Raw genomic sequence first — 26969 nt, forward strand, 5'->3', positions numbered from 1 at the left:
TTTGGGGTAATAAATCCAAAACGAGACCGGCAGCATTTCCAAGTGCCCTAGTATAAAAAGGGCCTTAATGAGGAGCTACTCACTTCACCCTGTTATGAATGAGCCTTTAGTCAAATGTGGGAAGCGGCTATCGCCGCTCCAAAAACATATTGACAGGAAAGAAGCAGAGAAGAAAACTGTACAATCAGCTGGGGCAGTGTGGGTGGGGCATTAAGACCACAGTGGCCTCAGAGCGGATTCTTCGAAGGGCAGACGGCCAAACTGAGGGGCCATGGCCTTCATGGCCTCCGTGAAATTCCTGCCTTGTTGTGAATGGTACAGATGATAGACTGTAAATCCTACAGAATTATCTATTTTTTCAGTGTTTTTCTTTTTTTTCTGTTTTTCAGACGAATAACTCTAACATTACATATACTAGGCCTTACCCGTTCAAAGATATGAGCTCCAAAATGATGTGCTGTGTGTGGGTTATGGGATGTGCACTGTGCATACAGTATATGAGGGATGGAAAGTAACTTTAACTGGTGCTTGCATGATAATATGTAGGAGCATCAATGTAAGAAATACCCGTTTCGTTTAATGGCTACCCCCCCCCCCCCCCCCCCCCCCGCCCAGCCCGCCCGCCCACCCGCCTGCGCACACACCCGCCTGCCTGCACACACACACACACACACACACACACACACACAGAGAGAGCTGGTTAAACATGTTGCCTCATGCTAGATGCAGAATAGATGTGCCTCATGCTAGATGCAGAATAGATAGTAGATACACCATAAAAATGCTAATATACAGTATATGATTTGTGAAAGTGACAAACGAGCTTCACAGTTATGTTGGGTGTGTTCATATGCTAATGGTGATGCGATTTCAGATCAATTGCTCCAGCCACTGAGGAGAAACGCTGTTTCAGACAGACAGACAGACAGACAGACAGACACTCACTCACTCACTCACTCACTCACTCAGACATTCGCAAAATTATAGTATAGATTGCAAGTGTAGTTACCCACCACACCACAGTCACAGCCCGCTGCCCGACACAGACCTACCGCATTCCCAATGTAGTCCAATACTTTCATCTGACTCCCTCTGAACTTTAGCACCAATCTACTTTTTTTATGAGCCTCCCTTGACAAAAATAAATAGATAATAATAATTAACTCTCTCATGCCCCAGCCAAACTGTCTCTGTGATTTATGTTGTTTGAGTCTGTGTATACAGAGCTGAGCTGAATAGCAATTCCCTCTGCCAGTTCACCTCAGCTCAACTTTGGAACTGGAACGGTCTCTGCATGCAGATTTTTCCCAGTGTTTGACTTAGCCATGCACCTCATACTTCCCCTCATTTTGTGATTGGGAAATACAGTGTCGATGAAATGGAGGCAAACAACAAAGGAAGGCTTCTGCATCCTTTGAACTGGCAATTGCTTCAAATTCACCCTTTGTCATATTAAATTATGTTTGCTTTAAGCAAAATGATACTTCTATACAATCAGCTTCTCTGATCAAAGCTACATCCCAGTCTGCAGTCACTTTGTTTGTTTGTTCCCAGGTGAGTGCTGCCGGGCATAAACAGGAGATGGAGACAGTTGAAAGCGTGCTTCTGTGTCGGACGACAGAGAGTCTGACCTTTGAGTTGAGCACAACTAATAGCATCAATTTAGTGAGGGGCAAGATCTGCGGGGGCCTCCTGGCCAGGCAGGACCTAATGCTTTCTCCAGAGCAGACCCTGGTGGGGTGGGTGTGTTTGTACATGAGGGGAAGGCTGAAGTTGGGGTAATACATGACAATGTGAGCTTAAACTAATATCAATCCTGCCAGGCTTAATCTGCAAGGAGAGAACATGGGTGGTGGTGGGGGACTGGGGTACCGGCGGGGGAAGCAGAATACGAACAGCCTGAAAACATTTGTACAGATGTGAGCTCCCGTTGAGAGAGAGAGAGAGTAGCTCCAAGTGTGGAGGAGAATGCTGTGCCTTTCTTTTCGTTGGCTTCTCTCTCTCACTTTCTCTCTCCCTCACTGTTTTTCTTTCATGTGCAGTCTTTTCTGCAAGTGACCCCTGTGTTCTGTTTGTGTTTCAAGTCGTTCCATGGTTGGTCATGGAGACAAATGCTGTCTGAGACTAATTTATTATAAACAACGTGGTGTGTGTGCACCGTGCAGTAAGCAGTGTACTGATACCTAAACAGTCCTCCTCCACTTTCTTATTTTGGCACACTGAATGAAGGAGGCTCTTGAATAACTGCTGGACTGACAAAAAACAGAACCACTCTTATGATGCTAATCGTGCGTGCGAGCGTGCGTGCGTGCGTGTGTGTAGTGCGGGTGCGGGTGCTTGTGTAACGTCTTATTGAATTAAAGTTAAGACAGAGATTGCCTGAAGTCAGTGTGTGGAAAATATGTCAGACCACTAGTCAGTCAGTCAGTCAGTCAGTGAGGATGTGAAAGCCCTGCTCTAGACTTTACATTGCTCTCACATGATAGGCAGGTCAGCTGGTCTGCTTGTGTGCCTCTCGTGCCTGAGAGTACTGCAGCCCTACACTGCATACTTCCTCCCATTCATTCATTCCATCCCATGTCTCCCACGTCTGGTTAGCCAGTAGATGTCTCCGCCAGGCCAAAAGGCATGGCCGAGACTATGTCCGTCCGTGTCCTTGTGTGTGTGTGTCCTTGTGTGTGTGTGTGTGTGTGTGTGTGTGTGTGTGTGTGTGTGTGTGTGTGTGTGTGTGTGTGTGTGTGTGTGTGTGTGTGTGTGTGTGTGTGTGTGTGTGTGTGTGTGTCCGTCCGTCTGTTACCAGCTAATCTCTGGCGCCGTTGGCCTGGTCGCTGCCAAACTTTGCACACACACTTCCTGGATGCCAATTCAGAACCCCCACATTTTTCATCTGTGTTTCAAGCCTACTGTTGTTGTGCTGCTTAATTGTGTATCCTTTATTTATATCGGGTCTATGGGTATTTTGATCAGAGTTTCACTGTTACATCTACTGTATACCTACATAGATAGAAAATAATTCTTCTTAGATTGGGGTCTCAGTCCACAAAGGACCTTTAGCCTAAAATAAGACATCATTTGTCTTTTAATCCCCCCATTTTCCTTAACTTAGCCGGGAGCCCTGAAGACAAATCAAGGCCAGATCACAGAAAGAAAGATAGAGAGAAAGAAGGAAAAAAGAAAGAACGAATATATAACAATCTACCGTTTGTGACAAATATACTGTTGTAACTCGCATCTGATTTTCTGTCTGCAGGTTTGAGTGCAGCTAAGCTGTTGAAGTCCCAAGGGCTGAATCCTGTAGTTCTGGAGGCTAGGGATCGAGTTGGTGGACGGACCTTCACTGTACAGGTAATAGCAAGCAGCCATTGTATTCATAAAGCAGTTGCTGTTTTCCTTTATCCAGAACTATTATTTTCCAGCTTTCCGTAACACACACATGTTTATGTTTTATTTTTGTGTTCTGTCCTGGCTATGTTTTGATGCAGAATAAACAGACAAAGTGGGTCGATCTGGGCGGGGCCTATATCGGGCCCACACAGAACCGCATCCTCCGATTGGCCAAAGAGTATGGCGTCCAGACCTACAAGGTCAATGAGAAGGAGAACCTTGTGCATTACGTTAATGTGAGTACGTTGTTTTGGATGAAATGCAATATTTGACCATTGTCCTTTTGACGGATGTACTTGACATGAACTGACAGAGTGACAGTACACCCCACCTTGTGATTTTGAAAGCTTGAAATGCCTTCCCCAGAGCCAATACCACTGAATAATGACTATTATGTTAGACCGTGACAGATCCCTGAAGTATTCTTGGACATTGCATACTGGTCCCTGTTGACTGTCTTCTGCAGATAACACACAACTTCCTGAGCTGGCTGCTTATCATCATGGCCATGTTCAGGAAATTCACACGCTAGGGTCTGTTGTGCTCACCTGCATGCTAGGAAGGACATATGAATCTATCAACCATGCCTGACTCCTTAAACTCTAAACGATTGCATTTTAACACTACCTGTAAACCAATTAGTTATGAATTCTGCATGTATCCAGCATGTTACTGTAGCTATGGCAAGACCTAGCGTGTAGCACTCTTAAGTCCTCGACCCCTTGGTGTTGGTTAATTCGGGTTTATGGGAATCACCCTGACTTTGCACTTTGTAAGTCGCTCTGGATAAGAGTGACGGCTAAATGCCCAAATGGTAGACCTCTAAGCATACATTATAACATATACCGGTAATAGTTTGAATTCTAAAAGCAACTGTTTGCAGAAATGATACCTGCTTCATCAGCAAACAAAAAAGGAGGCACTCCTGCTGCGCTGATCATCTCTTCAGTAAAGCTTACAAAAGGACCAGATACCAAGTGAAACTCATCACAGCACATATCTTTCCATCATTGTGGTTCTCTCCATACTGTAGTATGGAAACGACAGTCTTTACCCCCCCTCCCCCTAACCCTTTTCCACAGCATTAGCACAGGGCGCTAGCAACCGGAGATGTCAATCTTTGCCTGGGGGGGACTTGTCTAATGTTGTTTCTCCTCTTCTGAGTGGTTGAGAGGCGAGGGAAAGGGAAGAGATGAGGGCAACAAGAAGATCTTCTTTATGGCTCTTTTTCTTCCCTCCGTATCTTATTAGGGTGGGCGAACCACTGTCCTTTACACAGGCAACTGATTCAATTTCCTTACTGTTGCTGCCAGGTACCCTAGCCAACCTGCTCCCTCTGTAAATCACTGGTCCGTTTAGTGGCGCCAGCTGCTTCCTGTGTCTGTATGTGTGCATGTTCATGTTTCTGTGTGTGTGTGTGTGTGTGTGTGTGTGTGTGTGTGTGTGTGTGTGTGTGTGTGTGTGTGTGTGCGTGCGTGCGTGCGTGCGTGCGTGCGTGCGTGCGTGCGTGCGTGCATGAGTGAACGGCAAAGTGTACTTATTTTATTATACTTTAGGTTGTTTCCAAACTTTATTTCACAGAACTTGCACAAGTCTAGTCATAGACTAAGAACTATATAACACACGTCAGATGTTTGTGCTACTGTGGGGTATTTATTGTACAGTATTGTGTGTGTTTACCAGGATCACATATTCCTGATTATGTAGCCTACCAATGAAACCTAACCTACGGTACAGTATAACAGCACGCCCTCTCATATGATATTGTTTAAATCAGGGGTCTTCAACGTTTTCAGGCTAAGGACCCCTTAGTTGAAAGAGAGATGAAGCAGGGATCCCCACAACCTTATCATAGATTCCATTTAGTTTCATCGTTTGACAGCAGAATCATCGTGTGTTTTGGATTCATGTAAATTTTTGTTTTCAGATATTTAAAGGAGGACTTCGCCACTTTTCAACCTATCGTCATATAATGGGGCTGTTAAGTCTGACATCATTTTGTAGGCAGAGGAGAACTCTGCCCCCAGCGGCTGTGAATCTTTTTACAATTTTTACTATTTACTAATTTTTCTTCTCTTTGTTGTTGAAAAGAAAGTATTAGAATTATACTCGTCCAAGTCTCTTAGGAGAGCTGTGGGAAGTTCAGAAATCCATAGCCTTCTGACATCATCATTTTCCCCAAAAAAGAGTTAATCAATATAAAAAAAAAAGAAAAAAAACATATTATTATCTCGAGAACAATGGCTTCCACTTTAACATTGCAACTTTTCAGGAATAGAAAGCCTGCATTTTCTATTAGCTTGGATTCCCAATCAATGATGTCACAAGACGATGGGTTTCTGACCTGCCCACAACCCTCCTCTGAGGGAAAAAATAAATAAATAAAAAAGCTATTTTACCATGAACATTAGTGAGGACTCAGCTAGCACTCAGGCTAGCCTCACCTTTATGGGGAGGGTTACTGTAAGTGCTGCAGTCACCGCTCTGCGGTCATCTGCACTCATAGTCCAGTCATTTTAGGCCAAAATTAGGCCAAACCTGGAACAAATTGCAATAGTAGCAAACTCAACTGATTTTGTATCCTCAATATGTCCTTAGTGAGGGAAAAAAAGTCCCAAGGAATCCCACCGGGGCAAAGTTTTGAAAACGACCTATCTACCTTCACTTACTATACACTACAATATAAAGGAAAAAAATTACTGAAAAAAAATCTGCTTTAAGTGGGATATGAGGGGTCAAACTAGGGGTTTTTAATTATTCTGAATCCATTGCAATCATTTGTTTTGCACGAAAAACATTCCTTGGGCCAGAAATGGCCACTCAAAACGTCAATTTTCATCAATTTTCATCAATTTTCAGTCTTTGCCCCGGTGGGATTCCTTGGGACTTTTTTTCCCTCACTAAGGACATAATGAGGATACAAAATCAGTTGAGTTTGCTACTATTGCAATTTGTTCTAGGTCTAACCCTAAAATGACTGGACTATCAGTGCTCTGCACTCTAACACCAGTGCTACTGTCTTGACCTACTTCCGCAGTACACTGAAATGCCACCCGCAGGGACGTTGATACTGTGAACAAACTCTTAAAGCAACAAAAATGTAGGTTTTGGCAATGGACTTGATGGGACAGCACAGTCTACTGTGAGTTGGCCAGTCAAATCCATTTGTATGGTGCAATTTCCCTTATTGCTATCAGTGAGGATTTTTTTAACTGGGGGGGGGGCTATTTTAATGATGTTTCGTGCACGCACTCACACGCTCTGACCAGCATTATGAATATTTATTTATTTTTTAGTTAGATTAATTTTAGTTAGGTTTACGTGTGCATAAGTAGTTTTAGTTAGAAACTTTTTTTGACTTTGACTTTTCCAAGGAATGCCTTGATTTGCAGAAGCTTAGAAAGAAAGGTAGGATAATGTAATGCAAAACATAGGAGAAAGGAACTCCTTTGCCCTGGCACCAACGCATTCCATTGAATGGTGAGACCAGAGGGGTTGAGTTCAGAGTTCTGCAACGAGTCGGGGCCCCGCGTACCCGTGTTTGACGGGCGGAAACGGGCGGAATATATACTATTATAAATTTGCTGGGACGGGGACGGGTGGTGCGTGACTAAACACGGGCGGATGACATTTTATTGTGAGAATCAGACAACTGTTTCCGCCTAAAGAACGTCATAGGAGGGCACACGTTGAGCAGCAGAACAGAACCATGGCATGCATACAGCACTGTTTCCGCCTAAACAACGTGGAACGCACACAGTAGGAAGTGGCACTGGGCAGCAGGACGCACATAACACACAGACAGACAACCACAGCACACTCCTCCAGCACGTTAGCCCATGTTCTCATCATAGCAAGGGTGGTTTAAAAGGCTATCTAAAAGGATTAAGAGTGGCAGCTGACCTGGCGTTTATGTAAATACTGTATATTGCGTCGCAAACACTGAGGACGGCGTGCGGGGACGATCGAGTGCGATGCATTTTGGAAGCATGCACGCACAGCTGTAGGCTATTTACGTTACTGCATGTAATCACGAGTAGTGGGGCGGGCAACGGGTCCTTTTTTTGATGGGCGGGCGGATCTGGTTTTGATTTTTATATAATCACGGGTAGACGGGCGGTCCACGGATCTGATTAATGACGGGCGGGGCAGGCTAATTGGACTCGTACAGGACTCTGGTTGAGTTGCGCATCTGATGGGGTGTGAAGTACCTATTGCTGGCTATTGATTGAAAAATCTATCTTTATTGATCATGAAATAAAAACATATGTCACATGTAATGTACTGTACATCTGACACCATAATCAAAAGGACAAAGCAAAAAAAGCTTACAGCTGGTTTCCATTGCAGTCCTTAGTATGAGGTGTGTATGATGTCATGTAGTGTGGTACTGTTGGGTCAGGGTGCATGACATGCTATTGTTAAGTAGCTACCCTACCAACAACAAATCTACATACTAGGCTACAACAGTCTTATTGGGTACTACAGTAGTAACAGTGTGACCATAGCAAGTGCACACCAGTGCATGTGCGATTGTGTGTGTGCGTGATCCCTGCAAAGAAAATAGAAAATCACACCCGTGTGAACTGAGCGGTGGTTTACCCACCTCATAGATCATGTGTACCGAATTTTGTGACATTTGAAGAAAATATGTAGGAAAAGGAGCAAAAAGTGTGTTTTGGAGAAAATTCAAGATGGCGGAAAATCTATCCTGGCGCAAATGGGCGTGGCCTATATGGGGAGATGCGTCTTGACCCAAGGAATCCAGGGAAAAAAATAATTTTAATTTTCCGATCTACGGTTCAAGAGTTACGGGGCAAAACGTAAAGTGGGCCGTTATAGCGCCACCATGAGGCCGAGTGATGTAATTATTTTTCGATTCATTCTTAAAATCATTATGAATCTCCTCTCCGAGGTTTGAAACTGTAGCTCCTATGGTTTACGAGAGAAAAATACTTGAAAGTGATTTCTTGCATTGTCCCATTATAAGTCAATGGGGACAATTAAGCGTCGTTTTTTGCCGATTACGTCGGCATGGTAAGGCGGATCGGAACGAAAGGTAATAGAACACCATTCCCGGCCGAGCCGCACATTTTGATGTATATATTGCGCGAGTGGCGTAAATGGTGCGGCACTAGTTACGCGCCGAAGTTTAGGCTACATACAGACAGACACGGACGGAGACCCACACACACGGCCACGTATAGGAGCGTTGTGACCACCGCTCAAAAACTGGCAGAACGCAATACACACTAACATGCTGCTTCTCTTGTATCCTGCTGCGTGGTTTCCATGGCAGCGTGCCTCATCAAAAGCTGCTCACCTTTATCAGTGTCTGACTGTCAGTGTGTACATGTAATTGTGTGTATTCTTTTTGTGTGTGCATTTACTTTATATGTATATGTGCATGTATGAGTGTATTTTGTCTGTGTAGTGTATGTTTGTGTATTGTGCGATTATCTCTGCCAGGTCTAGAAGGCCAGGAGGTGGACATTATGATTTTCCTCCTGTCTGTTGTGTGTGTGTGTGTGTGTGTGTGTGTGTGTGTGTGTGTGTGTGTGTGTGTGTGTGTGTGTGTGTGTGTGTGTGTGTGTGTGTGTGTGTGTGTGTGTGTGTGTATTTCAGAACCCGCCAGACCTATCGGTGTCAAATGTTTCATGCAGCCTGCCAGTAGAACAAGGAAGAAAGACACTCCACCCCCATGTTTTCAAATCAACTTCATGGTGGCACTATACTAATTAGTGTGGTTGCTTTAGTTTAGACAACACACTATTGTATTCGGTCAGAGATTTTTTTGGCCAGCAAAGTGAACCTGAGTGATGTTATCCCGGTTGTAAGGCTGAATATCGTGGACATTGTAATGTCCAATGTAATGTCCAGTTGTGATGTCATGCTTCGCTTGACATCACAATATCTGATATAAATTATATCAGATATTTTGAATTAATTTCCCACAGTTTTCTCGGTTTCAGACGGCTGCAACCCACGACTTACATAACTCTGTTAGGCAACCCAGCCAGGCAGAGATATGCGCTCCACAGATCTCCCCTTTCTAGTTATATACGTGCATTTGTATCTGTGTACATTTTGATGTACATGTGTATTTACAATGTCTATTTGTGTGTGTAGCATGGTGCATTTGGTATACTAATACACACTGTACACAAAGCCTAAAGTAGGACAAAACTGATTGATTTCTCTTTTAAGCATTTCTCTGTCATTCTGTTGGTTTGATCAAAATCTGTTTTTTCACATGCCTATATTTAGCAATTGTGTCAAGCTGGGAGTGATAAAGTTTGTATAATTTAGCAAAAGCACATTAGAAACACATTACATAACTACAGACTAGAGACCGCCACTACTACCCAGTCAGTCAATTACATCATCAAAATATCCACAACTTATTTATTTAAGATCTAGACACTAAATCCAGAGTGCAACAGTCAAACGACAGCATTCTTTCATTCATTTCTGTGCAGCCTTTAATGTCCTTTTCTTACAGTACGTTGGGGCAAACTTAGCCCTGAATACATGACCGTCCTGGTGCCGCCTCAACTTGAGGAGTAGTGGGCAATCGAACGTTCATTACACGCGTCATCGCATCATCTCCGTTCACTACAATGATCAACCGGAGATGACGCGACTGTCCACTAGAGGCGGAAGTCCTATGTTAAGCAAAATAATTTCGGACAAAAATGCTTTTTATTCAACAATCCGGTAGCGGCGTGTAATGAACGTTGTGCGGCGTCAAATTGTTATCAAAGTTGGCTTAGGTAAGCACTTTATTTTTGAAATCTGACGTTCCTAGCTCAAACCGTTAAGGGCTCGATTGCCCACTACTCCTCAAGTTGAGGCGGCACCAGGACGGTCATGTATATGACCGTCCTGTATTCAGGGCTAGGGCAAACTAAAACCTATAACTATAATTCACAAGACTGATTTGTGTTTCCTTAATAAGCCCATGTTGTGATATTGAAGTATCACTTGTGTATTTAGAGTTTTAAGTAGCTTTGGATTAGCCAAAACCTTACTCAGATTAATAAAATCAAGATAGGCCTTAGTGTGTGAATTGACTTTCTAAGAACAGAGCTAATCCCCACATGTGGCACAAAGAAATTCTTTCAGTGAACTGGAACTGTAGAGGCTTAAGTTAAGTGTGCACTTAGCTTGGCCCCTGCGTTTCATGCAACTCCACTGGACACTAGTCAGAGTTAGCTCATAAGGGCCCACACGTGTGCCAAGGCATTGTGTAATTAGAGTTAGCATACAAGCAAGCCACATGGCTAATCAGCTTTTCTATAGCAGATTGTAATCCAAAAGGCCAGCCCGGGTTTCCCTTATCAGCGAACCGCTGTCCTAACAGGCAGCTACAGCCCTCTCAGCACTGCATTTATTAATGTGCTATCAGGAACGGAGAAAGTCATTGATTAATACATACTGGATGTGTTTATCAGAGATTGAGAAAGATTGGCAGAGGTTGTGGCATGGCTGACTTGGCAACCGTATAGCATGTTATGTAGTTAAACATGTCCACACTTGTTTGTTGTGTGGTCCAAGAAGTATCCTCAGGTTAGCAAAGGACCCTTTTCTCAGCAGACATTTTATTATCAGTTGACATTCTGTCCCTAGAAAATATGATTTGTTCTGAGGCTACAGTGCTTTTCATGCATTGGCCAAACTTCCCCAGTTGATTTGACTATTTTCTCCTGTGCCTCTTCCCTTGGCTCTCCTCCTAACCAGAACAAATTAGAGCAGCGACCTGTGTGGTGGATGACTGGACAGCATTATGGGCGCCACCGTCATTACACCTATACAGTGTACTATATTGTATACCTTATCGGTGTTAATTTCCTTTCCTTCTTATTACCTACCGTTTTCAGATAACTGGTAGATAACTGTGGTTACTACCTCTCAGTTTTTGCACCATTAGGGTGTACAGTAGTAGTACAGTACAGTATCAATGACCATTTTACAGGCGTTAAGGGAAGCAAGGGGAGGTGTGTGTGTGTGTGTGTGTGTGTGTGTGTGTGTGTGTGTGTGTGTGTGTGTGTGTGTGTGTGTGTGTGTGTGTGTGTGTGTGTGTGTGTGTGTGTGTGTGTGTGTGTGTGTGCTGGGGGGGGGTATATCTGTATAGATATACCAGTTATATCTCTTCTAGAAATGCCAGTTAAATTGTGTAAGGTTGACCTGCAACTCATTGGCAGTGTCATAACAGATGCTGTCATGCCCCCCTCCCCCCCACCTCTCCTTGTATACACTTGAATTGCATCACCATGGCAACAGACCTATTGCTCTATAGCCATGAACAGCACTGGGCAGTGTAGCAGGGATATGTAGGCCTGCAGGGCAGATGTACCGTAGCACTGTGTGGCTCTCCTTCATAGGAGACGGAATGTACACACACCTGATGTCAGGGTAGGATAATACTGCAGGTAGCTTCCTGTAGGCTTTAACTCTTGGGCTGCCATAGTTTTGCCATAACTAATGTAGATTAACGCAGTGTATGTTTCCTAGTGTTTTTACCAGATTTTCGGTGGCGGCGGCCGCCCCACGCGTCTTCTTCCACGCAGAGAAGAAACAATCAGAAAAGGCCAGATTTTTGCAGACAGATACAATGGCTGTGAATGAGGAAGTGAAAGTCGGGGCACGTTGCGGCCACGTTGCGTCATGGGATATGTAGTTATTTCACTCACCAGCGGCCACCGCATCACCTGTTTACCTGGTATCATGGTAACCAGCGAAGACTTCCCTGGACGTGATAACGGGGCCGTGGCACCGCACCGCGGTAATTCTTATCACGTTCCTGGATGTTTTTGGCTTGGTTTAAATTACAAATCTACTGGACAATTTAAGTGTTGTAGGTGTAGTAGTGGTGGACAGTGAAGACAGAGTTGAACGCAGTTTAACCACCCAACAAACCATCAACTGCTAACAATTACTGTTGTGACAGTAGGGTTAGGGTTAGGGTGTCCAAGGTGTCCTTGCAAATCACATTTTAAGTGATGATAGAATGCTTAAAGACCTCTTCCAGGACCTTGCAAGAGATTTGAAAGTGGTGTTGATGCTACAAGTGAAGTGGAGGCCTTTTACTCAAGTCAAAATCAATAACTAGCTTATTCATTATAGGAACTAAATTGCACCATGTCCCCATTTGAATCCTTCTCACCTTACTTTATATGTGCTGTATAAATCTGTTATCTGAGTTCAGGTGAATGAATGAGGCGTGGGTTGTGTACATATGCGGACTCAGACTTGGGCCATTATCGTCTATCTTTGATCAGCTGTAAAACATTAAGCAACTGCCATTATCAGAAAACAGAGAATCAGACCTCAGGCCTCTTTTTAAATCCAATAAAGTCATTCTATATTCATTCTGACTCAGCAGTAGTCTGTTACAAATATTATGTAGTATTGATGGGTTTGAAGGCAGATAATTTTGGGCATTATGACTGATCCAGTCTGTGTGTTAAAAATAGACACAGCCCAAGGTGACCATTTTGGAATAAACTCAAAACTATGAAGTGAAATTATTTTCATAGCGATAGTAACTCTGACAACAAATCCTGAACGATGTTTGTAATGACAATGATGATGATGGTGATGTTCTTCCTACAGGGAAAGTCTTACCCGTTCAAAGGCTCCTTCCCTCCCATGTGGAACCCCTTCGCCCTGATGGACTTCAACAACTTGTTTAGAACCATGGATGAGATGGGCGCGGAGGTAAGGAAAGACATCATCAACCAGCTACTTGCTTCTCTCTCTCTCTCTCTCTCTCTCTCACACACACACACACACACACACACACACACACACACACACACACACACACACACACACACACACACACACACACACACACACACACACACACACACACACACACACACACACACGATTAGCACAAGGGCATAGTATCCGGCTTGCAAGTTGAAGCGATATAGAAAGAGACTTCAAGAGAAAGTTGTTTTCCCAGTGCTAGTACCAGAAAGAATTTTGCTCTATTCAAGTGGATGGGTTTTTGCCGAACTTTACACTTGATATTATTACCTTAATAAACACTGTAATAAATACTTTATGCGTCCAGTCACTAGTTTAAAGTCTTCTTTCAATCACCATGATATGCGTTTTATTAAATTATGGTCCTATGTATTTTAAAATTGATGATGATAAAATAATGTATGCTGTTGGAGGGGCTGGCTAGCTTGATTGACAAGCTCCCAAACAATTGATTGATTGATTGATTGATTGAAGAATTTATTAGAAGGTTGCATAGGGAAAAGTACAGTTTCATGACAGTACAAATCACTGGTACAAGGTCAACTAAAAGGAGATCCTAGTAAGCTTTTCGGCTTATTTACACAGGAACCACTTTATGTATCTCTCATATAACATTGAAATACAGACGGATAGAACACAGTACTTTGGCATATAGGATATCATCAATAATAAAACAGAAAAAACTAATGCTCATTTTAATATGGTACTATTTTGTCTCTCTCTCTCAGACTCTGTCTGTGTCTCAGAGGAGGCATTCCAACATCTCATTCCTATCAGTCTCTGGCTATGAGTGTCATTTTGTAGAATTTTGTACATTTTGTCATTTTCCACAAAGATCAGGCCAGGGATTCAAACACAAAGGACAATATTTTCATTTGTATTGCCATTCTTGGTCGGTAAACATGCTTACTTGTTCCTCCATTGTAGAAACGAGTGGGTTGTGTTGATAACAACACAGTTCATTTTTCAAGGAAGTCTTTTAAAAGTGAGCATACCGTGTATTGGGCCAAGCTTGAGTTATAACTTTCAAAATAATTCTATTAAAAAGCTTATCTGTTAGCTCCATGGATTTTATATTCTAGGAACTACAAATAAGCCAACGTTGTTGGAGCACAGCGTTCTAGTGAGCTAATAGGACACAATGAGCTCTTTACATGATGGTGCCTGACCATTAAGGACTTAGTAGGTGAGGAGAATGTTTTCAAATTATATTCTGGATTTTACAGGGAGCCAGAGAAGCAGAGAAGATAATATGAGAGAAATATGTAGTCTTTTCACTTGTCAGTACACGCACAGCAGCATTATGGAACAGCTGGGGAGTCTTTAGAGATTTTGTTGGGGCTGCATAATTGTAAGAAATAGCAATAATCCAGCCTGGAGGTAACAAAATGTTTGGACTAGTTTCATGAAACTTGACAATAAGCCAGTGGGAGTTAAAGCCTTAAGGGCATATCATTACAGGGTTTATGCCATCATGGAACATTCCATGCCACTCTAAATAATGTATCTCTTCTCTTAAGTCATTTTGTCATAAAAAATATATTTTCCGATGCTGATGTCTCATGATTTTGTAGTAATCACCACAAAGATAGTAAAACATGCAAAGCGGGACACAGTACCTCTACAGTCATGTCATCAACATGCATCTGTCCCATCCAGCGCCACCATGAGGCCGATTTTTGCTTAACACATTTTTGGACACTGCTCCTACAGATTTTGCCCTAAAATCACGTAAACCGGTACACAGTATCCCTAAAGTCATGTCATCAACATGGATCTGTCCCATCTCCCATATTCCCCCGATTGGCTACCATTGCCTTCTAAAGTTTGTGTATGCAACCTGACAGTCGACTATCTCCCGATTAGGGAGTCTTACTGTTTTTCTCTTTGTTTTGTAGATCCCCAGAGAAGCCCCATGGAGGGCCCCCCATGCTGAGGAGTGGGACAGGATGACCATGCAACAGCTCTTCGACAAACTGCTGTGGACCAGGTAGCGCATGGCACCCTGACGTCACCAATCTCAGTCTGCTTCTTATTTACTTCTTATTTACTTAACTGGGTTCATCAAAATACATCACAATACATGGACACTACTCATCTGTGGCACATATCCTTGTTGTCGGTTAGAAACCCTGTATCTCCATATTTCAACTTGATATGTTTTTTAGTAAATGAATGCCCTACTTCGTCATACAAGAGTGTGTGCAAAGGTAGCACATTATGTTGTGACATGTGAGCTTGTAGATCTTATAGAGCTTGTATACCTGCTATTTTGGCAGTTATTGAAGAATTATTTTGGGGCTTCGCTTTTATGCCTTTATTGATAGGACAGTAGACTGACAGGAAATTGGGGGGAAAGACGGGGAGCGACATGGGGCAAAGGTCATCCGGATCAGGAATCGAACCGGCAACGCTGCCAGGCATCATGCCTATGTGGCAATGCCTAAGTGGTATGCGCCCGGACCAGTACGCCAAAGGGCACTATTGAAGAATTCTAAAAGTGAAAGTGGTTAAAGAAAGACCCACTCCACACAAAATGTTTTTGGGGTTTTAATATGTTTTTGAAGCTTATCTAAGTCCTGGTGGTTTTTGGCACTCTGCTTTTCCCTAAACTGTTAAAGCTTTAATATGGATTTGTACCTTCAAAACTCAGGGAAGTGGAGATTTCCACATATTGAGTAGGGGATGTCATATATTGGGCATATTAATGAAGGCATATTCAACAGCCTTGGCATAGTGGCATATTTATAGATTCTTGGATTCTAAATGAGGGTACAAATAGGGCAAAGTTTGAGATAATTGGGGGTGGGGAAATTATTAGCGTGTAGGTTTATTGACCAGACATTAGTTTTTCTGTGTGAACTGCAACTTTAATATTTTATAAATATTGAATCAATTTAAAGTCTTAACAATGGTTACTGACTAAATAATTACATATGATCCATTGGAACACAGGTTATATTTCCTGAAAAGTAATGGTTTCGCACATACAAGGTTTAATACACACGGCGACGATGTAATACATAAAGTAATGTACACACAACTGTGTACGTGTTATGGTGTTGCTGATGGGTATTAGAGATTTTAACTCTTTGTCCACCCTCTTCACTGCCTCCCAGTACGACCCGTCGCTTCGCCAAGTCGTTTCTCAACGTGAACGTGACCTCTGAACCTCATGAGGTGTCTGCTCTCTGGTTCCTCTGGTACGTCAAACAGTGTGGAGGCACCATGAGGATCTTCTCCACCACTAATGGAGGACAGGTGGGTCCGTATGGTTGCTTTATGTAGGCTATGCAGGCTCATGTGTGTACATGTGTTTTATGTGTTGGCAAGGGGCGACATGAGGGTGTTTCCGTTTTTTTTTTTCTGTTCTTCTTGACCATATGTTCTTCTTGACCATAATATATTCATTTTCTCACAGTCGTAGGATAAACATTTGAGCCGGCCCAAAATCAGATATTTGGCTCTGATGCCATTTCTGATTTTGAAGAGCCCTAGACCACCGATTACCAATGTTTTAACGTATTTTTTGTCAAAAACATATAGGCTTAAACGGGACAAGGACGCCTCCCCGTTCCGCTCTACATGTATATGAATTTCTTGTTTGAGGCTACTTTATCAGCTGAAGCTCTATAATTCAGCATTATGAAAATGTATCTCTCTTCAACAAATAGGAGCCATTGGTTTCCATTGCAGTCCTTTGCCATGTAGGCCTATATTAATTTCTTTAGTTAAACGTAGACTACTTACTTTATCAGCCTAAGCTCTTCAGTATTATGAAAAAGTATCTCTCTTTGATAAGGACTGACAGATACAGACACCTCCATTCATATGGGCATATATACGGGCATAACGGTGCGACGTACCGGTAGGTGTGAGGGCCTCATAGCGTCCCGAACCACTAGTTTTCAAATATAGCTGATCTACAAGCTCACAGTGTGTTGCAGCTTGTGGATCTGCTATTATTGAAAACTTGCCATGCCAGGTTCAGGTTCAGGTTCAGGTTCGGTTTATTAGTCAAATGCGTATCCATACAAGTACAGACAAACAATGAAATGCTTGTGCCAAGAGCACTCTCAGCCTTATTGCACACAAAACAATACGACAACAACAGGTCACCCAGGACAACCCAAAAAACAACAAAACAACCATACAGTGTGACAGTGTACAGTTTAAAAACTGCGTATATTGTACATGACTACCTACGTCTCGCTTCCATCTCTTCGTTAAGCAGCCTGATTGCTTGAGCATAAAAACTATTACTGAAACGGGTGGTGTGAGATTTGATGCTCTGGTAACGTTTTTTTGAAGGGAGGAGATAGAACAGGGAATGGGCGGGATGACAGCTGTCCTTTAAGATGTTCTCTGTCTTTTTCTTACAGCGTGTGTTATAGATTGTGTGTAGCTGTGGTAATTCTGTGCCAATGATTTTGGCAGCTCTCTTCACAATTCTCTGTAACTGTTTACTGTCTTGAGCAGTCACGTTACCAAACCACACTGTTATGCATCCTGTCAATACACTTTCTATGGTACAGCGATAGAAATTAACAAGAGCCTTGGTGCTTAGGCCAAATCTCCTGAGGCGCCGCAGAAAGTACAATCGCTGCTGCGCTTTCTTAAGGATACCTTCGCTGTTTTGAGACCATGTGAGTGAGTTTGTTATGTGAACACCCAGGAATTTGAAACTGTCCACTATGTCTACAGGTGAACCATTTATGGTTACGGGACTGTGATTGACTTCAGATTTCCTAAAGTCAACGATGATCTCTTTTGTTTTACTAACATTTAGAGAGAGATTGTTATTCTGGCACCATAGGGTTAGCTCTTCAATTTCCCTCCTATAGGCCCTCTCATCATCGTTGGATATTAGTCCTATAACCGTGGTGTCATCTGCAAATTTGAGAATAGAATTATTTCCACACCTGGCAACACAGTCATAGGTGAACAGACTATACAACAAGGGACTGAGGCAACAGCCCTGGGGCGCTCCAGTCCTGGTCAATATCTTAGATGAATGCTTGTTCCCTATTCGTACAGATTGTGGCCTGCCTGTCAAAAAGTCAAACAGCCAGTTGCAGATACTACTGCTCAGACCAAGACCCCTGAGTTTCAACACAAGCTTAGATGGTACAATCGTGTTAAAGGCAGAGCTATAATCTATGAAGAGTAGTCTGCCCAAGATAGGGCTGGCAGGTTGAACTTGAAAATGGTTAAAAATCAAGCTGCATATTTGCTTATACCAAAGGGGAAAACAAGTCTAACTAGAAGCAGTGCTCTTCCGAGCACAGGTCTCCACCAGGCCATGCGTCCTGGTGGTGCTACTGTATAATAGGCCAATGTAAAAAGGGTGGCATATGTTCTTCACCTTAGATATTTCATGGCAATCGGACGCTGCATGCATGATTTGAAGCATTGTGTTCCAAAAATGTGTTTTGCTAAAGTCTACCTGCTGGTGGCGCTATAACAGGCCAATGTGAAAAAGGTAGCATTTGTTCCTTGACCCAGTGGGAATATGTGTGGCAAATTTCATGGTAATTGCAAGCTGCGTTGATGATTTGAGGCATTTTGTTCAAAAACTGAGCAATCCTGCAAACTTTGGAAGCTAATATTAGCCAATCAGGATGGAATATGAAATATCAGATGGATCGGAGTTGATCACATGACTATAGAGATACTGTGTACCGATTTGCGTGATTTTTGGATTAAATCTCAAGGAGTAATATCCAAAAATGTGTTTTACATAAGTCGGCCCAAAGGTGGCGCTATAAAAGGCTGATGTGAAAAATGCAGGGCAAAGGTTTATCCTTAGCCTCTAAGGAGTGCGCTTACAAAGTTTGAAACTGATTGGTGGAGTTATAGATAAAACCACAAATCGGCCTGTTATAGCACCACCATGAGGCTGATTTAAAAAGATTTAAGTGGCATTTCTTCCTCGGCCTAGTAGGAACGTGTGTGCGCGATTTCATGATAATTGCACTTTGCGTTTGTGATTTGAGGCATTTTGTTCAAAACGGCTCAATCCTATAAACTTTGGAAGCCAATCTTAGCCAATCAGATTGGAATATGCAAAATCGGACAGATCCGTGTCGATCACATGACTGTCGAGATACTGCCTACCGATTTGTAGGATTTTTGTCCAAAATCTGTAAGAGTAGTGCACAGAAATGGGTTTTGCGAATATCGGCCACTAGGTGGCGCTAGAAAAGGCCCATTTGAAAAATTTAGGGCAGAGGTTCTAGATTGGTATCCAGGGAATGTGTGTGTTGACTTTGGCAGCGACCGTGCCAACGGCGACTGAGATTAGGTGCTCACAAACTGCGAGGACGCACGGACGGACGCACGCACGGACGGACACACGGACGGACGGAGGGGAAAACATACTCTCCCCCATGCCTTCGGCTGGTGGAGACAATAATGGTGTGGACTGCCCCCAGTCCCCCAAACTAACACTGATCCCTGTCCTTAGTTGCTCCAGATCAGCTCAACATAATTACTGCAATCACAAAGCTGTTTTCTTGGAGTCCTGAGAGAGAAACCAGTCTGTTCCCTGATTTTGTAAGGTTGAGTGGCCCTGTTTCCATGGCCACAGAGGATGTGGGACGTGTTTGGGTAATTAGAGGATGTTGTCGTGGCCTCCATTATCATTTCCTGTCAGATAGAACTCCCTGTTTCAAATAGAAGACATGCATGCCATGCACACACATGCTCAATGTGTTCCACCGAGCTGAGATGGTTTAGATTATAGAGGTTGTTTAGACTATCTGACGTGAATTATGTTCATTTGTTCAGTTCAATTCAAACCTTGGTATGTTTCCACACACAGCATTCAGCTCAAACTCGGAAACCTTTCGTTTCTAACTAAACTCAATAGTAAATATGTCTGTGCATAAAAAAAGGTCTTTGATCCAGAAAGATAAACATAGCATTGCCCTGGCCTAAATAACCCAGTCTGTAGACAATTTTGATGATGGGACCTAAAGGCAGCCAACTTGTTATAACAGAATGCCCACAGTGTGTTTGTGATCATCGAGAGAACATTTTGAAGTGTACTTGTACAAATTGCAAAAGGTCAGATTCTAATATTTTACTCAGTTTAACTTGGCGAGTTCTAATCCCTCTTTCCACCCTCTCTTCTCTGTCATGCACCTATTGTGTCATGCAGTACTACTACTTATAGACCAAACACATTTTCCCTTTATTTTTAGTTTTAAATAGTTAGCAAAGCAAGTTTGTTCAGTAACAGGTCTCTCCAGTTTTGGCGAGACATTGGAAGTGATGACACAATTAAATTCAACTGAGCTTTATTGGCATGAGAAAACATTTCCAAAGCAAGAGTCAAAATATAATAAAAACAGTTGAAAAAAAAAAGAATATATATATATATATATATATATATATATATATATATATATATATATATATACACACACACACACACACACACACACACACACACACACACACACACACACACACACACACACACACACACACACATACACTTTGCTTCCTTTCATTTCTGTGCTTAAAGTGTGATTATGAGACATGTTTCTACATACAGTGAGAGTAAGAAGAAAAAGACTTCTGGTTCCTAGAGCACAGAAGCAACTAATAAAGATAATGGATAAATAGTATATCATGCAAATTTACAGTAGGTATACAACCCCTGTTGACAATAATCCATTTTAGCCACCGGTATATAGTAGTTCAAGAAGGTAGACTTGAGGTCACTGACAACACCATCATCAATCAAACAAGAGTTTACGTTATAATGAGGTCAAAGCATTTCTTATAAGGCACATAGTGACTTAGCACACCCTGGACACTCTGCAGCCCTGTCTCATAAATCTACAGTTTATGTGAGTGTGGGTCATTTTCCATGGTTAAGATCGAGCCTGTGGAGACAACTTTGTCTGACAAAAGTATGTGGTTTGGCTGAAGTTCCTACTCTACTAAGGTAACTAGTGTTACAATCTGCACAACCCATGTGTTTTGCTTCAACCGGGGTGGCCCCTCAAGTGCCTGAGAACAGTCTGGGTTATATTTTCCTGAATATCACTTTAGGTTATTATCTAATGTTTTCTGTCCTTGATGCTGTCAGCTCCTCTCTTTTTTTTTGCTGATTTGTTGTATTTTCTTTTGGGTGGGTGGGAAGGTTTCTTTTTTCTTTCTTTTTTTTCCTTGTCTGTTTTGTCTTAGTGTTTGTTTGTCTTTTTTCTTCTTATTCAAAAGGGTAAACTGATTCATTGTCCTTTGACTACTGTAACCTGCAAGATACCCCCCAATAAAACTATGTTAAAATAAAAATAATAATACGTCAAACTTATATAGCGCTTTTCTTAGTGCCCAAAGTCGCTTCACAAAACAGAACAAAATAAACAACTAGAAATAGTTAAAAGGCAAAAAGTTTAGCAAAGAAAATTAAGCCAAGACTAAATCCCTTGTAGAATGGAGGGAGCGGTGATACAACAAAATATAAAAATGATTTTGTTAATTGTATGCTCAGTATCAGGCCAGTGACACCATTTCTTTCTGTGTCCCTGCAGGAAAGGAAATTTGTTGGCGGCTCCAGCCAGATCAGTGAGTACATGGCCAGAGAGCTGGGTGACCAAGTCAAACTGGAGTCCCCAGTGTACCGCATTGACCAGACTGGAGACCTGGTGGTGGTGGAGACGGTTGACAAAAAGACTTACATGGTGAGTGACCACAGCAAATTATTTATCCCTAAACCTTTTCAAATAGCCAATCTACAAGCTCACAACGTGTCGATGTGGGCTATTGAAGTATTTTAAAAGGTTTTTCAAAGTAGTTAAAAAAGGTAAAGAAGTTTAGGGATTATGGGTAAGACACAGATGAAAATAGGGCCCCCCATTCCCTTCTGATTGATCAGGTTTCTATGTAGACTACTTGAGGTTAAACAACATTTTGGAACAAAGTAACATGAAAGAAAGACAAAGAAAGAGAAATATGCATAAATATGGGTTCTGAGCCTTGTAAGTATCTGTTGAGGTACAGGTAAAGGGGTATTATTTATAACCTCACTCTGACCTTCCCCAAATCCATCCAATCATCTAAAACAGATGCTGATACCAGCATTGCTCTGTGCTGCCATCTAGGGGCCACCTGGAAGTCTGTTCCATGCAACAAAATTTGACTCCCTCTCCTCCTGTACTGTGTGTGTGTGTGTGTGTGTGTGTGTGTGTGTGTGTGTGTGTGTGTGTGTGTGTGTGTGTGTGTGTGTGTGTGTGTGTGTGTGTGTGTGTGTGTGTGTGTGTGCGTGTGTGTGTGTGTGTGTGTGTGTGTGTGTGTGCGCGTGTGTGCGTGCGTGCGTGCGTGCGTGTGTGCATGTGGGTGTCCTTCTAAGGCTAAGTATGTGATTGTGGCCACGCCTCCCGGTCTGCACCTGAAGATACACTTTAAGCCGGAGTTGCCCCCTCTCAGAAACCAGCTGATCCACCGTGTCCCCATGGGTTCTGTCATCAAATGCATGGTGTACTATCGAGAGAACTTCTGGAGGAAGAAAGGTAAGCATGGCATGAAGAGACGGTATGGATCACCTGTCACTGAGCTTGGAAACAACATAGAATTGAGTCTCTCGGTGCGTTTTCTCTATCGATTCTTTTCTTAGAGATTATTCTTAACGATTACTTTTTCGATTAATTGAATAATCGAGATGGGTGTTTTTTAATTGGACATATATATTTTGTTGATATATAAATGAATTGATTAACGTCTTAAAGGGGTATTTCACAATCACATTAAAACACTTAGGCTATGGGGTCTTCTTTTGTGTGCACAGTAGAACAGTTTTTTAAGGTGCTTGATTCAGTATTTATATATTTGATATTCATTCGATCAGACACGCCCCATCCTTCATTTATAAGCCCATTCAGTTGAAAGATTATGTCCCCCCTTGCACATTATAGGGACAATATCAGTCACCCGAGTCAACCAGTCAACCCGAGTCTAACATGGTTAGAATGGAGATTGAAGTTGAATGGGCTTAGATAGGAAGAGGGCGTGTCTAATCTAATGAATCAGATATCTTAATATTGAATCAAGCACTTAAAAACTGTCTGAGGTGCACACAAAAGCCAATAAGTTGACCCTAGAAGTATTTTAAAGTGAATTACACATATAATCTATATTTTATACTTCTGTGTCTTGCAAAAATAGTGAAAATAGCTCATATACACGCTCATAACTTAAATGCAACACGTGTGAGGGTGTAAATCGTCTCTTTTCACTATTTCATTTATTTATTTTTCATAGTTTTTTTTCACCTTTCTGACATGCCCAAAATAGAAATAGATTGTTAATAGTTTTATACAATTCTCGATTATTGATAGCTTTTTATAACCAAATCAATATAATTATTGATGATTATATTTTGATGAACTGTTGCACTCATATTTGTATCACCAGGTTACTGTGGCAGCATGGTGATTGAGGAGGAGGGTGCTCCCATTGGCCTGACACTGGATGACACAAAGCCTGATGGGAGTGTGCCATGTATTATGGGGTAAATATTGGAAGGGAATCTCCCATCCCCTTTTCAGCTGCAGTACCGTTATTTTACATTTAACCGTGTCAGGTGGTATGAGAGTCTGACAATTGTCTGTATTTGGGTTTTTTCTTGGTCTCATTTCAGTTTCATCCTTGCTCGTAAGTGCAGAAAGCTGTGTGGACTGACCAAAGAGGAGAGGTAGCCGTGTAGTCATGTACTTTTGATGCCTGCATTGTGCCAAGATTAATACAAGCCTGCATGCTACAGGATATGTTTAAGCCTAACCGTTGTCTGTTGTGATGTAGGCTGAACAGGATCTGTGAGATCTACTCCAGGGTGCTGGGCACTGAGGAGGCGCTGCATGTGAGTTAACTACTTAAAGCTTATATACTGTGTTGAATGTCAGCTAGCAGTAATAGCCAACTTACAAGCTCACAATGCATCAATAATGAGCTGGTAGATCTACTGTTTACACCAGGGGTCTTCAATGTTTTCAGGCCAAGGACCCCTTAGTTGAGAGAGAGATGAAGCAGGGACCCCCACAACCTTTTCATTGATTATAATTTAATCGTTTGACAGCACAATCATCAGTGTATTTTGGATTCATGACAATTTGTGTTTTCAGATATTTAACTTCTTTAACGTCAATACTTGACCTTTCACTCTGTACTTAGTTTGCTCTTTTCCCCCCTCTACATCAAAGCTTTTTGCCAAAAATAGCAGATCTACAGGCTCCCAACGTGAGTTCTCGGAATATGGACACTAGGGTTCAAGTGGTTAACATAAAAAAGGAGAAAAAAGGTTTCTATCACACGAAGATTTGGAGGACCCCATGTAGTAACTCTGGGGACCCCCTAGGGGTCCCGGATCCCCTGTTGAAGACCCTTGGTTTACACCAAATGTTTTTTTGGTCAAGGCACAGACTAAAGGCATATTGAATGCCTAACATTACTCCTACAGTATAACTGCAGTAGAATTGAAACGACAAGTTAGTTACAAGTTAAGCTAGTATTGACTCCCAACACTCCCTCTGCCTGTCTCTGTCACAGCCGGTGCACTATGAAGAGAAGAACTGGTGTGAGGAGGAGTATTCTGGGGGATGCTACACTGCCTATTTCCCCCCAGGTATTCTCACTCAGTTTGGAAAGTAAGTCAAACTCACTCGCACGCACGCACATGCTCTCACACACACACGCGCACACACGCACGCACGCACGCGCGCACACACACACACACACACAGGGTGTGTTCATTTGCTGGGCCTCATATTCAAACCAGCAACGCTGAGGGTGATTTCACAGCAATTTAATTGAATGTTTTTCTCTGGGTTTTCAAATTGCTCTGCGATGGACCAGAAATCCCCCCTCCCCCCCTCACCCCCGGTATTGACTGTCCACCCCTGCTATAACTCATCCCTGTCTCCCTGTGTCTGTTTTTCCCCATCTCCAGGGTCCTGAGGGAACCTGTTGACAAGTTGTACTTTGCAGGCACAGAGACTGCCACAGAGTGGAGTGGCTACATGGAGGGTGCTGTTCAGGCTGGGGAGCGGGCAGCCAGAGAGGTCAGTGGCCTATCACAGAACACCAATCAGTCAACGGTGGTTCAAGTCATTGTTTTAATATGTTGTTTTGTATCATGGCATACAAGGTTGATTGCTCTTCAAAAACGTAAAAACATAAACAAAAGCAAAAGCAAATGCAACAATGGAAATTGGATGTTGCGTTCATGTTATATGGCATTGTTTGTAAGAAATAGGCCATGCCCACATAGTTGTGAAGGTACTGTAGTTACAGGCAAACGTACGGTATGGAGTATCAAAACCCTGAAGTGAAGGCTGTTGTCATACAGTATGACTTATGAGACCATTTGTGCCTAATCGGGTGTGAGGAAGAAATCATGTTTCTGCATCAAACAATGACATTTGTAGAATCTGTAAAGTATGTTCTAAGTAAGCAATGATACACAAGACGAGAGGTTGTGATATATTGAGATTACATCATGGCTACGGGTGTTGTTAACACAAAATGGAGACCTACAGTATACGCCTGTATGTGTATCTGTATATGTAATTGATAGTATAATACACATCTAATTGTATTGCTTAATGCTTAATTAGTTGATAGTGTAACCCCGATTATTGTTTACTATATATGAAGATTTATACAAAACAAAAGATTTAAATATATCTATATCTAAATAAAAGTAATATATTATACATATTTATATAAAATATTGATTTCAGTAAGTAGAATTGCCTGTGGAGGAACACTTTATCCCAAGTGGTGACTAGGCCTCCCACCACAGTAAATATATTGTTCACATCCTTTTTTCTTGCAGCATATTTCTTTTGTCTCTTTAGTCTTACATATACAGTAGTTTGACGTTTACATTGTTTAAAAAATGAGCGAATCTCTTAATTTATTTACTGCTTGGTTTTGAAGCACAGTCGACCTCGTGGGCCAGTTCTCCGCAATAATAATAGGTGTATTACCATATTATGTGCAAAATAAAAGCATGTGTTGTTTTTGCAGGTGTTGTGTGCAATGGGCAAGATCAGCCAGAGCCAAATCTGGCTGTCAGAGCCGCAGTCTGAGGTAAGGATTACTGTTTTAACCCATTTAGGCCTGAACACATTATGACGCAATATTTTATGCTTTAACTATTGAAAAATAGCAGATATACAAGCTCACAGCGCGGCACCGAGTGCCGCGCTGCGAGCTTGTAGATCTGCTATTTTTGAAAAATCGTGAAAATTAGATTTTTGACCCGATTACATAAGTGTCTTTTGAAACCTTCTAAGATTTTTTGAAAAACCGATGTTTGTATGTCAACAATCTGGCCAGCCATCGTCAAAGAAAAAGGTCCTTTTCACTTAACTGGAGCTCAGTTAGTCTGTCCTTGAGAGACTACTATGTCAGTGGTGCTCAAACCTTTTCATGTGAAGGACCCCCAAAATGATATTTATTTGGCCACGGACCCCCATCTCAAAATATGTAGTTCCAGGGACCACCCAGAAGCAAAATTTGAGTTACAAACGTTCGCTTTGAAAAATACATATATTCAAAGATTTGCACACATTTTCATGACTTTTTCAAAAATAGCAGATCTACAAGCTCGCAGCGCGGCACTCGGTGCCGCGCTGTGAGCTTGTATATCTGCTATTTTTCAATAGTTAAAGCATAAAATAATGATACACAAAATGTGTACCCGTTCTAAATGGGTTAAAAAGCGCGGAGGTGGAAGTAGTCAGATTCTGTTAGAAGTGAAAGGCCTGTATCCAAAATATGAATAAAAGTACAAA

General features: G+C 42.1%; 1 protein-coding gene across 1 annotated transcript in view; it reads left to right on the plus strand.

The window, feature by feature from the left end:
* The window catches only part of mao (monoamine oxidase), a 40820-nt gene that overhangs the window by 10825 nt on the left and 3026 nt on the right, over window positions 1-26969 (plus strand). The window contains exons 2-14 of the mRNA XM_080752993.1: window positions 3251-3345; window positions 3483-3620; window positions 13000-13104; window positions 15060-15151; window positions 16281-16422; window positions 21708-21857; window positions 22526-22685; window positions 23587-23683; window positions 23813-23866; window positions 23974-24031; window positions 24718-24815; window positions 25118-25229; window positions 26200-26262. Coding sequence (XP_080609119.1) covers window positions 3251-3345; window positions 3483-3620; window positions 13000-13104; window positions 15060-15151; window positions 16281-16422; window positions 21708-21857; window positions 22526-22685; window positions 23587-23683; window positions 23813-23866; window positions 23974-24031; window positions 24718-24815; window positions 25118-25229; window positions 26200-26262 — 1364 coding nt within the window. The remainder of the gene's footprint in view (window positions 1-3250; window positions 3346-3482; window positions 3621-12999; window positions 13105-15059; window positions 15152-16280; window positions 16423-21707; window positions 21858-22525; window positions 22686-23586; window positions 23684-23812; window positions 23867-23973; window positions 24032-24717; window positions 24816-25117; window positions 25230-26199; window positions 26263-26969) is intronic.

This window comes from Nannobrachium achirus (assembly GCF_963921795.1).
Source record: "Nannobrachium achirus genome assembly, chromosome: 22".
Classification (NCBI taxonomy): Eukaryota; Metazoa; Chordata; class Actinopteri; order Myctophiformes; family Myctophidae; genus Nannobrachium; species Nannobrachium achirus.